At 37.0% G+C, this 15780-nt stretch overlaps 1 protein-coding gene across 3 annotated transcripts in view; it reads right to left on the bottom strand.

Annotated features, from left to right (window-relative positions):
• The window catches only part of VPS8 (VPS8 subunit of CORVET complex), a 304464-nt gene that overhangs the window by 185361 nt on the left and 103323 nt on the right, over positions 1–15780 (bottom strand). For all 3 annotated transcript variants that reach the window (XM_073803975.1, XM_019946111.3, XM_073803976.1), the window contains exon 21: positions 7981–8027. In XM_073803975.1, the coding sequence (XP_073660076.1) occupies positions 7981–8027 (47 nt within the window). The remainder of the gene's footprint in view (positions 1–7980; positions 8028–15780) is intronic.

The raw sequence follows: 15780 nt of genomic DNA, 5'->3' as shown, positions 1-15780 counted from the left end.
ATTCTTTTTTCAAATACAAAAACTGTGCTAATTCTACTTACCTGTTAGGATTGACTGATTATTTATTTGCTAAATGTATAATCCCTATATATGTGCATCATGTCAATTGTGAAAAGTGGTAGATGGTTCATCCACAGGTGTGATCTTTCATGACAAGTTCCACAAAAAGGACAAGGAAGACTCTGAAAGCAATGGGATGGGGTCTTGCCTCATCTGAAGTCCTGGAAGGGGGACCAATGATAAACGGACTGGCTACAACTGCATAGAACCCCATGTTGCTTTTCAATAAACAGTATTTGCAATATCCTGGGGGGAAATCCATATCCAGTTATTTTTTTCTCATATCCACAAGTGTAATTCTTGCATCATTTTCCCCCTTGCTTTATATTTATCACAGTATTTTTCATGTTAGTTTCACTGTAATCAACAGTCCCTTACTTTTTTTTTTTTTTTTTTTGCGGTACGCGGGCCTCTCACTGTTGTGGCCTCTCCCGTTGCGGAGCACAGGCTCCGGATGCGCAGGCTCAGCGGCCATGGCTCACGGACCCAGCCGCTCCGCGGCATGTGGGATCTTCCCGGACCGGGGCACGAACCCGTGTCGCCTGCATCGGCAGGCGGACTCTCAACCACTGCGCCACCAGGGAAGCCTGACAGTCCATTACATTTTTGTGATTACCAATTAGTAGCCAAACAAAAGGAACTGAGATTAATGAAGCCTTACTGTAAGAAAGATAAAATAAGAGTAACAAAGTAACTCTTATGAACTTAAAGAAAATGTCATATTTGCTAGCCCTTGCACCCTGTAATGTGTTGTTAAAAACAACATGCTAGGAAAGATAATTATATATTTCAGTTCAGCACAAAAAGCCCTGGGGAGGAAAACTAAAGAGCTACAAATTCAGTAAAGAAAGCATAAAAGTTGACAAACAAGGCACTCCTGTGACAAACTACAGCATGCAATGCGGGTAAGATTAATGGCAAAACTATATGCTTCTTTCTTAACCAGTAAGAGGCTATAATAAAGAAGCAAGAAAATATAACTCAGCAACTCCTATGTGCATCTCTACCTTAAAATAAAAATAAAACAAAATTTTAAGACATGTTCTCGTCATTCTGGGAAAATATTTATTAGATCAACAGAGAAGGAGGGAAAAAGAAAAGTACATACAAAAAAACAAGGTTTTGGCTCTTGTGTTTCTTTCTGTACTTAGGCATTATACTCCAGGGTGCTGACTTTGTTTCCTGGAACGGCTAATGTCAAAATTGATGTTTATCGCTTCAAGCTTAGCCTCCTTATAACCAGTATAATAGAAAAATCCATTCTGAATAACAGAGGGCCAACAAAAAGGTCTTCTACATAACTTCACTTTATATTAATACTCATATTAAAGACATTATTTGGAGTTTATCATACATAACTTCAAATTGATAGAAAAAATGACCAAATTTACTTTTTGCACTATCAATTTTACAATTAGAAAATGTGAAGAACTCAGCTTTGATTATGAGATAATTACAAATTCAGAGACTGTCTGAAGGGAGCAAGAGCATCAATCCTAACACTTGCCTGTACACTAAATATAAAACCAGAACCAAATAAACAACCCCCCACTACATATAAGTGGGATTTAATAAATCCAAAGTTGATTTCGGCTGGCCTCTTTATTTATAAAATTAAAAACAAAGTTCAAAAGAATAGATACATGTAAATACATATGAAAAGATGTAAATACACCTGAAACTAACACAACATTTTTAATCACCTGAACTCCAATATAAAATAAAAAGTTAAAAAAAAAAAAAAGGGCTCCATATGACCTGGAAAATATGACCTATACAATCCACTTTTTTTTTTTTTTAACCAAATTTCACTCATTTAATTAAAATTTATTGAGAACCTGTTACATGTCTGGCTACTATCATAGACGCTGAATTGTGTGCAAAATGCAAGTTATTTCACTGCTCAAAAAAAAAAAGTTCAAATGATCTTCAAGAAATTATGTTCAAAATACTCTGTTTCCTGATACAAGTATCAGTTTGTAAATATTTCCTTTAAAAAGACATGGCTTAATTAAACTCTGTGAATATACTGAAAACTACCATACTCTTTAAAATGGTGAATTTTATGGTACGTGAATTATATCTCAACATAGCAGTTAGATAAAATAAAAAGGCATGGCCCCATTTTTCACCTAGCTTTGATGTTTAGAATTTTAACTTGCAGTTACCAAGAAAATGATGAGAAAACTCAAAACATTAAGTTCCTCAACCATGGCTGATAATTAAAATCTTTCTGTTTCGCAAATAATAATCCTGATGTTAAACAAGGTTAAACAAATACTCTGGCTATCAAAAGGCCACTTCAGGCTCACTTTAGATTTAAGAGAAATATTTTTGGTTCAGATTTTATATATAATTCAAGTTACCTGAATAATGCCTTCTTTTTGGATATCTGCTTACAGTGATATAAGCTTGAAGTGGTCAAGATCATCTACATACAGCACCTATTTTGTTTTATAATGGCTTTGAGATACAATTCACACATAATAACATAGCATTTATTTAAGCACTTATTTTTAAACAATGTTCAAAATTATGATTATAGTTCAAGTAAACTCTGGACCTATTTTCAAAATAAACTGAAATTATGGCTACTGTTGTATAAGCAAAATGACAAATCATTAAATATCCTACAAAAACCCTTGAGATATTTTATACCTTTTTCTAGTACTGAAAAAATATATATGCATTGTCAAATTGAAATGAAATTGTGTGAGCAGAGACCAAATTATGAAAATAAAGGTAGATCTTCAGAAACAGAATTTCCTATCATTTCTGATTTTAAAAGATTCACAGAAAGATAATAAAGCCAAATTTTAACCAAAAAAGATGTCCATTACACACTGATCAGTATGCCCTACAGAGAAAAAGCAGTGTGGTTCCTGCCGCAGTAAAAAGGATTTTACATTATAAAAGAATTCTTACATATGAATAGAAATACATATATATCCTAGTAATATAATATTACTGCTGGGTATGAAATTCTATAACTTATGATACAGAGGTAACAGTGATCATAGTATAATAATGGTTGTGGTATTGAGTTAAAATTAATTTCAGAGTATGTACTGTGTTTATAATTTAACCCTCATAAGAGACAGTATAATATACGAAAATAAGACGACTAACTATAAAACCAATGTACTCAATCAGAAAATATTAATATAAAAGGTATCTGGAGGCCAGTATTGAGTGTCTAAGTGACCACCCTAGAAGTGGAAGAAGTTACTTGAAATTGGCTGAGTACTAGATTATGTTTTGTTTGTTTGTTTTAGCTGTTTGCTATTTAATGTAATTACTGATATATTTTTAAATTTATCATTTATTTTTTCTCCTTGTCTTAACTATTCTTAATTCCTTTTGCTCCTTTTGACTTTTTTAAATTGTATTTTTAATCATGACACCATTTATTACCTTGTTAGTTATATATGTTTTTACTATTATATACTAAGTATGGGTTTAGAGATTACAATCTGCATCTTCAAATTATTAAATTATAATATAAATTAATAAATTTACCACCTTCTAGACAGTGCAAGGACTTTAGAACATTTTAACCTTATTTATTACCCTTTTCTCCAATTATGTAGTATTGTTTTCATATATTTTTCTCTTCATTTTTCTTCATGTTTTATTCAATCCTCACACATATTGATTATATTCTATATTCACTTACCCACATATTAGCTTTTCCACCTCAATCATTTTCCTTTTATCTAAAGAACAACTTTTGTTATTTTTTTAGTGCAGGTCTGCTAATGATGAATTCTCTCAGTTTATGTTTCTTAGAATATATTTCTATATCATTTTCAAAAGGTATTTTTGTTGTATATAGAATTCTATATTAATAGATGTTTTCTTTCTGTCCTTTCACAATTCTGTTGTCTTTGGTTCCATTATTTCTGTTTAGAAGTAAGCTGTAAGGTTAATTGTTACCATTTTGAAGGGTTTTTTTTTCTTTCATAATGACATTAAAGTTTTTTTGTCTTTAGTTTTCAGCAGTTTAACCATGATGAACCTACATGTGTTCTAATTCAGCATTATTCTTAGGGTGTAGCTCTTCACAGCTCAATCAAAAGCCTGGAGTATTCAGCGCCCCTCTTCTTGTGTGATCCTTGAACTCAACTGCAGCAACATCACGAATTGCTCTAAAGTTTTGCTCAGCTTCTCAACCCCTCAGCTGCCATTTTTCAGAGTTGGCAATTATCTCAACAGGAAGAGCCAGCTTCTGTGCCTCTCTCCTCTGCCTGGATCTTGGTACCACAGATCCTCATCCCCTTGGTAGCTCTCCGACGCTTTCATATAAATTTTGTTAACAAATTATCCAGATTTCCCAGCTGTCCTCATTGCCATTGCTAGAAGCAGAACTCCTATGTGAGACGCTCAGTGCAGTATGCAATGCTATGCCACTGTCACTCTTAGTATAGTCAAACTCATAGGTGTAGGCTTGTTACGATTTGTTCTGTTGTGCACCAAGAGTTTTCCTTCTGATAATTTCTGTCTTCCTTTAATTCAGGAAAATTATTAGCCATGTTCTCTAGTCTTTAATTTTGGAACAATGGTCAGGTATATGTTGAAGCTTCTTTTCTATTCTCCTCTCATATTTTCTAAGTTTTTATCTTTGTTTATGCTCTACATTTTGTTCCAGGTAAATCTTTTTTTTTTAAGACAGTATCTGTGTTATGCACAATCTGAGCATTCTTAAAAGCAATCTCAACATCACAAATATTTTGAAAATTTGGGAATGTAGAAGAGAAGATTCTAGATGCAAATAGAACCAATTGTCAAAGAAATGGCATAAAGAGAGTGTCCAGCTTAGGGAGAAAGATCATACCGGAATTAAGTTACATAATTTTTAAATCCCTCTGCTTCAATTGAGTCTAGGGAATTGATCATTTTTAATCTTACTATCTATGGAAACTCTAAGAAAAATTTTAACTCTATTTTTAAGTGTGATTACACTGAAGTATTTAAGAAACACAGAATTTTTATATCTAATAAATCTTTAATCATTGCACGTTTGCAATGGAAGGAAATTGAAAGATGACCTAGACACAAAGAATCAAAGTTGATCAAATGGCCTATTTGACCTCTTTACTCATAAGCTCAGGCCCATATATAGAATCTTAACATTATGATGAAAAAGAAAAGCCAGTATGATGAGAAGTAAGCAAGCACAAGAGCACAGAATCTAGAACACAAAAGGGAACATGTGACCCAATGCCTAGTTCCACAGCCTCAAACTTTCTTATACTGCTGAGGACACTACCCTGTCCCTTCTGCCCCTACTGGAACCCAGAGAGTAGAAAAAGTGGGGAAAGAGACCAGGAGGGGAAAGAGAGTAAGAACACACATGTTGGAACTTCTCCTAAGCAGAAGCAGGATCTAGTACAATCTGGTCTTCAGCCTTCAGAAACAGTTAAGAGAGAAGGAAGCCATACTATTTGCACTATGGTCCAGGAAAAATATCCAATCCTGGATCTAGGAGTACGTGTGTATGACTGGATGAAGGAAGGAGAAAAGGACCAAGAAGAGCTCAGAAAAGGACCCTTGAGATCTCCCTTCCCCTTGGCAGTCAGGGATATACTATGACTGCTGGTATTTCTGAGACCTCCAAAACAAATACTGTACTCATTTCAGACACAGCCCAGAAAAAAACATGCTAAGGAGTCAGGAAAAATTAAAGGAAAGAAAGAAACTGATAAAAATGAAGAAATAATAAATAGATTCTAATTTGGTGATAATCTAGACTACATCTTGTCTTCTATGTTGGATGCTCTGATTTAATAAAGAAATTACTTCATTCTCAGCCAGTCAATAGATTAAATAAAGTTGGAAATATTTCCTTTTCAAGTCATATAAGAAAAGAAAAACTTATCCCTGGAACATTTTGGGGAATAACATAAAATATTTCTGAAAGAAAAAAACCCCTTTTTTTTTTTCTTTTTCCCTATATAATCCATCTTACAACTGCTCGGGTCATTTCAACTTTATCTCACTGTGAGAGTATTCAAGATTTCAAGTTAATGATCACAAGTCACCCTGCAAACCAAGAGGCAGAATTACTTCATTAATTCAACCATCAGGCTACTCTGTGCCAGGTACCATTTAGGTAGAAATAATCTGTTTTATAAAGATATGCTTTCTTACTCTAAACAAAATTTAATCTCTTAGATATTTTATTTTATCTCATTTATATTATCTCAACTTGAAGATTTAGGTTGGTCCCAGCATTTATTAGTATTAGAAATATCACTACATCTCAATTTCCTTAACTTTACCTCTCTTACACTGTAATTATGAGGATTAAATGAAATAAAATATGTAAAACTGATCCATAAACTATTGAGGCTGCTTTAAAAAATATAAGACAAATAACAAGGAAGTGTAAGTGTAAAACATGAGCTGAAGAGAAAACTAAGTTAAGAACTAGGGTGAGGTTAGTATATCATGGCTCTTAGCTCCCCAGGAAACAATAATTAGCTCTACAATTCCCTGTCCATCAGCTAAAAGTGAGTTAGCTGTTCAGAAGATGCAAAAGTATTTCTGGTACTAACACCTGAGAGAAATTTCTTCCTTGGGCCCTCATAAAGAAGACAATGTTGGGGCTTCCCTGGTGGCGCAGTGGTTGAGAGTCCACCTGGCGATGCAGGGGACATGGGTTCGTGCCCCGGTCCGGGAAGATCCCACATGCCGCGGAGCGGCTGGGCCCGTGAGCCATGGCCGCTGAGCCTGCGCATCCGGAGCCTGTGCTCCGCAACGGGAGAGGCAACAACAGTGAGAGGCCCGCGTACCGCAAAAAAAAAAAAAAAAAGAAGACAATGTGTAACATAAAACCATGTTTTCAACAACATCCCAACCATGAAGACAACATATTTCACTGGATAATTACATGTAACACTATAGCTAAAACACTGGAATGCATCTGAGCCCTAAGTAAACAGAAGCTAGAGCTCTTTGTGATTTAATTGGAGGTCTGACATAGCAAATAAGTGCCCTCTTGATAACCTTCACTGATACTTTCTAAGTATGATCAACCTTATATGATTTAGGCAACCTGAATAGACATAAATTCAGGAGTCAAGACAGTGTTGTAGAGGGTTTGGGGAGTATCTGCACTGGATCCTCACAGCTGTTCACCACTGAAAAAGAGATACGATCTGGTAGTTACGAGCAAGAACCCAAGAGCTAGGCTGCCTGCATTAGAATCCAACCTTTGCTCCTCAAAAAAAGTGTAAGCAAGTTTTGGCAAGTTACTTCACCACATACTGCCTCTTGAACCTCCTATGTAAAATGAAGACAACAATAATACCTACCTCACTGTTATAAAAATTAAATAAGTTGTTATAAAAAAATAGATAAATTAAAGTGCTTAGAACAATACCTGGCATGTAGGAAGCTAACTATTATTGTAAGTGTGAAAAATTATGAACTAGCACAGGTTGGTTAATTTATGTAGTTACTATTTAAATGAACAGACCCTAATCAAGAGTTTATTTACAGTGATTTCCTTTAAATGAAGAGGCTCTTAAAAAAGAAGCACAATAAATCTTTCCTTTTTTGAGTGGTATGAAATATTGTGTTTTAGTGATGGTTCTTAAAAGAGCATATATATATATAATGCATGAATCATACACTTTTAAGATCTTTAAGTGATTAAGTATTGCTCTTTTGCTATGTTCTTCACCTCCACTATCCTGCCACATAAATACACAGATGATAAATCTATATTGGACAAGTTAATTTTATTAGGTAAATGGACTGAAAATTCTTAAAGAATCAAATTTCTGTAAATTCATTTTTTAAAATAACCTACTGAGTCAAATTCATAGAATTCATAGTAGTAAATTATTGCTATAATATAAGCAAGAGGCAACTTGGACTCAAAATAATTGAACCTGACAGGCAATGTATACTCACTTTCGCTGCAGCAGAAGGCAGTAATCAACTATGATGGGCACCATATCCTGTAGAGAAACCGTAAAGAAAGCATCAGCACCACATCTCTGTCCAATGGCCCCCTGGTTAGACACAACACATAATGAAAGTAGTCTGCTTCAGATACTGTTAGATTGTTGGGAGAATATAACTTTGTACCATACTTTTGGTAAGCAATTTGGCACTCTGTGTCAAAAGCCTTAAAAATGTGAAAACACTTTTACCCAGTAATTCTATCTGGAAATTTATCCTAAATACATTTAGTAAGAAAAAAAATTTAATGCATTAAGGTATTCACTGCAGCTCTATAATAGAAGAAAGAGGAGAAGGAGGGGGAAGGGAGGAAGACATTGAAATTAAATACACAACATGGGAAAACAGTTAAGTAAATTTGCTATTTAAATATTATGTAGATATTACAAGTTTATAAAGAGTTTACAACATTATAAGAAACATTACGTGAAAAATATGTATTTATCTCACAACTTTGTAAAGAAAATATATCAAATTGATAATATAATATAGTTGGTCCCATTGGTGGCTCAGGTGATTAAGGTTGTCCATATTTTGTCACAATCCTCCAAACCAGCTATTTTAAGGTTGATTAATTTCTCAGTTTCATAACATTTTGACTGTTTTAAATTCATCATGTATAGACTCATATCAAACGAATGGCAACCCGTAATTTTGGCCTTTTTCAAGAGAAACACTTTGAGGGAGGAGCAGTAGCTTATTATGACTAGAACTTGTCAAGTACCCAAGCATTAGATTTCAGCAGTACTCTTTCATTTTCTGCTAGCTGAAGAGCAATGGTTTCCTTTTAAAAATCCTGGAAGGCTTAGGTTCTGGGCAGAAGAATATCCCATCAGGAGGGAGAAGACATTATGTGAAAGAGAATACCACATGCTAACACTTCTTTGACAAAAAGAACAAAACCTGAGGAACCACTATTATCTGAGAGAGAAGTAAGCAGAAGGACCTATAATCCTAAAAGGCTGCCCATCCACCCTGCTTCCTTTATTTATCAATATTCCTCATGACTACATTTATAATCTTACTTAGGTACTTCAAAAACAGGAACTAAAACCATAGATTTGAAAAGTCTCAACCCTGAATGAGAATACATATAGAGGGACAAATAATCTGCAGAGAAAAAACCTAGAAATACTGAGGAAATTTAACAAACACTCTTTAAAATACACAGCTGAGCTCCCCAAAAACTAGGGGCAATACCCAGGGTTTAAAATTGAAAAAGGAACTGCAAACTAAAGCAATAAGCCCTGAGACTGTCCTATAAATTTGTTGTTCATATAAGAGCTTGGGTTTTAATGCCAGAAACAAACTGAAGCCTTAATTCTTGCAACATAAGGAAGTAAAGCAAAGATCCTCCTAAAAACAGGATTCTTGAAAGGTGTCTCCTTAGTGAAAGGCAATTAGAAAAAACAAAAAAACCTGCCTATATGCATAGGAAGCTAACAAGAAAGGTTGTCTGTCTCTGCCTGGACTCAGTGGGGATAAATCTGCACTCTCCAAGAATCTATAATCAAGATGCTGCCCACAGGTGGATTTGGGATTTGAATTTACACTATCTCCTTAGTATGGGAATAATCAGGTCAAGAAATTAACACAAAAGGTGATCCTTAAAAAAGGATACTCCTGGAGCACTTGAAAGAAAAAAATTCCAGAAACAGTGTTTAACAGTTAACAGTGCTTAACAGTGCTTTGCTTAACAGGCAAAATAAGACCTCCTGATAAAGCCCCCAAAAGATGTGCCCAAAATAAAAAAGTTTAAAGCACCTCATGAAATAACATACCGTAAGTTAATGTCAGCAGAAACTACAAACAGCAGGGGCGACCCCAAAAACTTCAAATATTATAATTATCAGGGAGAAATTATTAAAGTATATTTAGAATTATTAAAGGCATAAAATAAGGAATTAAGTGCCTATCCTAGCAGTAAGTACTAAGGATATACTATAGGGATAATGGAGAGTGTAACCATCAGATTAATACATGTAGACAAATCACTCTGTTGATTCTATGATGGGAGGATCTGGAAAACCAAGACTGAAGATAGGTGGCTAGTATAGTAGTCCAAGATGGAAACAGGAGGCCAAACTAGGGTAGTGAGAGTAGGCATAAAAAACAGCAGATAGAATCAAGCACTGTTTATAAAGTAAAACTGTAGAGGTTGGTGACAGATTGGTTATGAGTTGGAAGGCATAGGCAGGAGTCTAAGAAACTCCTAAATTTCTAGTTTGAGTGATGGCTGGATGAAGATTTCATGAAATGAAATAAGGAATATGGGAGGAGGTGTTAGAAGGAAGAAGCTAAACATAGTTTGGGCTGTCATAGCTCTGAGGAACATCTTTACTTCGACACTGAATAGTAAGAAACTAGATATAGTAATCTGAAACATCTGGGTTAGAATTACACACTTCTAAGTCATGAAAGGAAATATTGTATATGAATAAAACTGTCCAGGGATAATAAAGATAAAAATCAGTGAACAGTGGATCACATCTTGAGGAAGACCAATATTTATGATATGGTCAGAGGATGGAAACAAAATCCAACTCAGGAACAGTCACAAAGGTTTAAAAATCAGAAGACCACACAATCATAGATATCTACAGGATACAGAATTTTAAAAAGGAAGGAGTGATCATCACTGTTTAATACAGCATTGAGAATGAATAAGATATGAAAGTTTTATTTTATTTATAAATTAGGATATCACTGGGATCTTTAGAAAGATGGTGTTTTATCTTCCTCATTAGATCGTAAGCACAGTAATGGGTGATATGCAGCTTGCAGAGAATTGGGGGGAGAAAGCTGAGAGGGAAAGAGGGAGGAAAGGGGGAGGAAGAGAAAGAGAAAGCATCAATGTATGTGTAATTAGAATCCCTGAATAAGAAAACTAAAACAGGGAGTTTAGGAAGATGGCGGAAGAGTAAAACGCAGAGATCACCTTCCTCCCCACAGATACATCAGAAATACATCTACACGAGGAACAACTCCTACAGAACACCCACTGAACACTGGCAGAAGACCTCAGACCTCCCAAAAGGCAAGAAACTCCCCACGTACCTGGGTAGGGCAAAAGAAAAAAGAAAAAACAGAGGCAAAAGAATAGGGACGGGACCTGCGCCAGTGGGAGGGAGCTGTTAAGGAGGAAAGGTTTCCACACACTAGAAAGCCCCTTCGTGGGGAGAGACTGCGGGTGGCAGAGGGGGTAAGCTTCAGAGCCACGGAGGAGAGCACAGCCACCGGGGTGCGGAGGGCAAAGCGGAGAGATTTCCGCACAGAGGATCCGTGCCGACCGGCACTCACCAGCCCGAGAGGCTTGACTGCTCACCCGCCGGGGCGGGCGGGAGCTGGGAGCTGAGGCTCGGGGCTTCGGTCGGATCGCAGGGAGAGGACAGGCAGCATGAACACAGCCTGAAGGGGTTAGTGCACCACGGCTAGCAGGGAGGGAGTCCGGGGAAAAGTCTGGACCTGCTGAAGAGGCAAGAGACGTTTTCTTCCCTCTTTGTTTCCTGGTGCGCAAGGAGAGGGGATTCAGAGCGCTGCTTAAAGGAGCTCCAGAGACGGGTGCGGGCTGCGGCTAAAAGCGCGGACCCCAGAGACGGGCATGAGACGTTAAGGCTACTGCTGCCGCTTCAAAGAAGCCTGTGTGCAAGCGCAGGTCACTATCCACACCTCCACTCCCGGGAGCCTGTGCAGTCCGCCACTGCCAGGGTCCCATGCTGCAGGGACAACTTCCCTGTGAGAACACACGGTGCGCCTCACGCTGGTGCAACGTCACGCTGGCCTCTGCCGCCGCAGGCTCTCCCCACATCCCTACTCCTCCCTCCCCGCAGGCCTGAGTGAGCCTGAGCCCCCGAATCAGCGGCTCCTTTAACCCCGTCCTGTCTGAGCGAAGAACAGACGCCCTCTGTTCTACACACAGAGGCGGGGCCAAATCCAAAGCTGAACCCCGGGAGCTGTGCCAACAAAGAAGAGAAAGGGTAATTTCTCCCAGCAGCCTCAGGAGCAGCGGATTCAATCTCCACAATCAACTTGATGTATCCTGCATCTGTGAAATACCTGAATAGACAACGAATCATCCCAAATTGAGGAGGTGGACTTCCGGAGCAAGATATATTATTTTTTCCCCTTTTCCTCTTTCTCTGACTGTGTATGTGTACACTTCTGTGTGAGATTTTGTCTGTATAACTTTGCTTTCACCATTTGTCCTAGGGTTCTGTCCGTCCGTTTTTGTTTTTTTGTTTTTTTTTTTTTTACTTAAAAAAATTTTTTTCTTAATACTTATTTTTATTTTAATAACTTTATGTTATTTTATCTTACTTTATTTTATCCTCTTTCTTTCTTTTTTTTCTTTCTATTTTTTCTCCCTTTTATTCTGAGCCGTGTGGATGAAAGGTTCTCGGTGCTCCAACCAGGAGTCAGTGCTGTACCTCTGAGGTGGGAGAGCCAACTTCAGGACACTGGTCAACAAAAGACCTCCCAGCTCCACATAATATCAAATGGCAAAAATCTCCCAGAGATCTCCATCTCAACACTATCACCCAGCTTCACTCAACGACCAGCAAGCTACAGTGCTGGACACCCTATGCCAAACAACTAGCAAGAGAGGAACACAGCCCCACCCATTAGCAGAGAGGTTGCCTAAAATCATAATAAGGCCACAGACACCCCAAAACACACCACCAGACGTGGACCTGCCCACCAGAAAGACAAGATCCAGCCTCATCCACGAGAACACAGGCACTAGGCCCCTCCACCAGGAAGCCTACACAACCCACTGAACCAACCTTAGCCACTGGGGACAGACATCAAAAACAACGGGAACTACGAACCTGCAGCCTGCAAAAAGAAGACCCCAAACACAGTAAGATAAGCAAAATGAGAAGACAGAAAAGCACACAGCAGATGAAGGAGCAAGGTAAGAACCCACCAGACCTAACAAATGAAGAGGAAATAGGCAGTCTACCTGAAAAAGTATTCAGAATAGTGATAGGAAAGATGATCCAAAATCTTGGAAATAGAATAGAGAAAATGCAAGAAACATTTAACAAGGACCTAGAAGAAATGAAGAGGAAACAAGCAATGATGAAAAACACAATAAATAGAATTAAAAATACTCTAGAAGGGATCAATAGCAGAATAACTGAGGCAGAAGAACGGATAACTGACCTGGAAGATAAAATAGTGGAAATAACTACTGCAGAGCAGAATAAAGAAAAACGAATGAAAAGAACTGAGGACAGTCTCAGAGACCTCTGGGACAACATTAAATGCTCCAACATTCAAATTATAGGGATCCCAGAAGGAGAAGACAAAAACAAAGGCACTGAGAAAATATTTGAAGAGATTATAGTTTAAAACTTCCCTAATATGGGACAGGAAATAGTTAATCAAGTCCAGGAATCACAGAGAGTCCCAAACAGGATAAATTCAAGGAGAAACATGCCAAGACACATATTAATCAAACTATCAAAAATTAAATACAGAAAACATATTTAAAGCAGCAAGGGAAAAACAACAAATAACACACAAGGGAATCCCCATAAGGTTAACAGCTGATCTTTCAGCAGAAACTCTGCAAGCCAGAAGGGACTGGCAGGACATATTTAAAGTGATGAAGGAGAAAAACCTACAACCAAGACTACTCTACCCAACAAGGATCTCATTCAGATTTGATGGAGAAATTAAAACCTTTACAGACAAGCAAAAGCTGAGAGAGTTCAGCACCACCAAACTAGCTTTACAACAAATGCTAAAGGAACTTCTGTAGGCAAGAAACACAAGAAAGGAAAAGACCTACAATAACAAACTCAAAACAATTAAGAAAATGGAAAGAGGAAAATACATATCGATAATTACCTTAAATGTAAATGGATTAAATGCTCCCACCAAAAGACACAGACTGGCTGAATGGATACAAAAACAAGACCCGTATATATGCTGTCTACAAGAGACCCACTTCAGACCTAGAGACACATACAGACTGAAAGTGAGGGGATGGAAAAAGATATTCCATGCAAATGGAAATCAAAAGAAAGCTGGAGTAGCAATTCTCATATCAGATAAAATAGACTTTAAAATAAAGACTATTACAAGAGACAAAGAAGGACATAATGATCAAGGGATCGATCCAAGAAGAAGATATAACAATTGTAAATATTTATGCACCCAACAGAGGAGCACCTCAATACATAAGGCAAATACTAACAGGCATAAAAGGGGTAATCAGCAGTAACACATTCATACTAGGGGAATTAACACCCCACTTTCACCAGTGGACAGATCATCCAAAATGAAAATAAATAAGAAAACACAAGCTTTAAATGATACATTAAACAAGATGGACTTAATTGATATTTATAGGACATTCCATCCAAAAACAACAGAATACACGTTTTTCTCAAGTGCTCATGGAACATTCTCCAGGATAGATCGTATCTTGGGTCACAAATCAAGCCTTGGTAAATTTAAGAAAACTGAAATCATATTAAGTATCTTTTCTGACCACAATGCTATGAGACTAGATATCAATTACAGGAAAAGATCTGTAAAAAATACAAACACATGGAGGCTAAACAATACACTACTTAATAACCAAGTGATCACTGAAGAAATCAAAGAGGAAGTCAAAAGATACCTAGAAACAAATGACAATAGAGACACGATGACCCAAAACCTATGGGTTGCAGCAAAATCAGTTCTAAGAGGGAAGTTTACAGGAATACAATCCTACCTTAAGAAATCGGAAACATCTCAAATAAACAACCTAACCTTGCACCTAAAGCAGTTAGAGAAAAAAGAACAAAAACCCCCAAAGTTAGCAGAAGGAAAGAAATCATAAAGATCAGATTAGAAATAAATGAAAAAGAAATGAAGGAAACGATAGCAAAGGTCAATAAAACTAAAAGCTGGTTCTTTGAGAAGATAAGCAAAATTGATAAATCATTAGCCAGACTCATCAAGAAAAAAAGGGAGAAGACTAAAATCAATAGAATTAGAAATGAAAAGGGAGAAGTAGCAACTGACACTGCAGAAACATAAAGGATCATGAGAGATTACTACAAGCAACTCTATGCCAATAAAATGGACAACCTGGAAGAAATGGACAAATTCTTAGAAATGCACAACCTGCTGAGACTGAACCAGGAAGAAACAGAAAATATGAACAGACCAATCACAAGCACTGAAATTGAAACTGTGATTAAAAATCTTCCAACAAACAAAAGCCCAGGACCAGATGGCTTCACAGGCGAATTCTATCAAACATTTAGGGAAGAGCTAACACCTAACCTTCTCCAATTCTTCCAAAATATAGCAGAGGGAGGAACACACCCAAACTCATTCTATGAGGCCACCATCACCCTGATACCAAAACAAGACAAGGATGTCACAAAGAAAGAAAACTACAGGCCAATATCACTGATAAACATAGATGCAAAAATCCTCAACAAAATACTAGCAAACAGAATCCAACAGCACATTAAAAGGATCATACACCATGATCAAGTGGGGTTTATTCCAGGAATGCAAGGATTCTTCAATATACGCAAATCAATCAACGTGATACACCATATTAACAAACTGAAGGAGAAAAACCATATGATCATCTCAGTAGATGCAGAGGAAGCTTTCAACAAAATTCAACACCCATTTATGATAAAAATCCTCCAGAAAGTATGCATAGAGGGAACTTTCCTCAACATAATAAAGGCCATATATGACAATCCCACAGCCAACATCGTCCTCACTGGT

This window comes from Tursiops truncatus, chromosome 4 (genome assembly GCF_011762595.2).
Source record: "Tursiops truncatus isolate mTurTru1 chromosome 4, mTurTru1.mat.Y, whole genome shotgun sequence".
In the NCBI taxonomy this organism is placed as follows: Eukaryota; Metazoa; Chordata; class Mammalia; order Artiodactyla; family Delphinidae; genus Tursiops; species Tursiops truncatus.
This window is presented reverse-complemented; position numbering and strand designations above follow the sequence as displayed.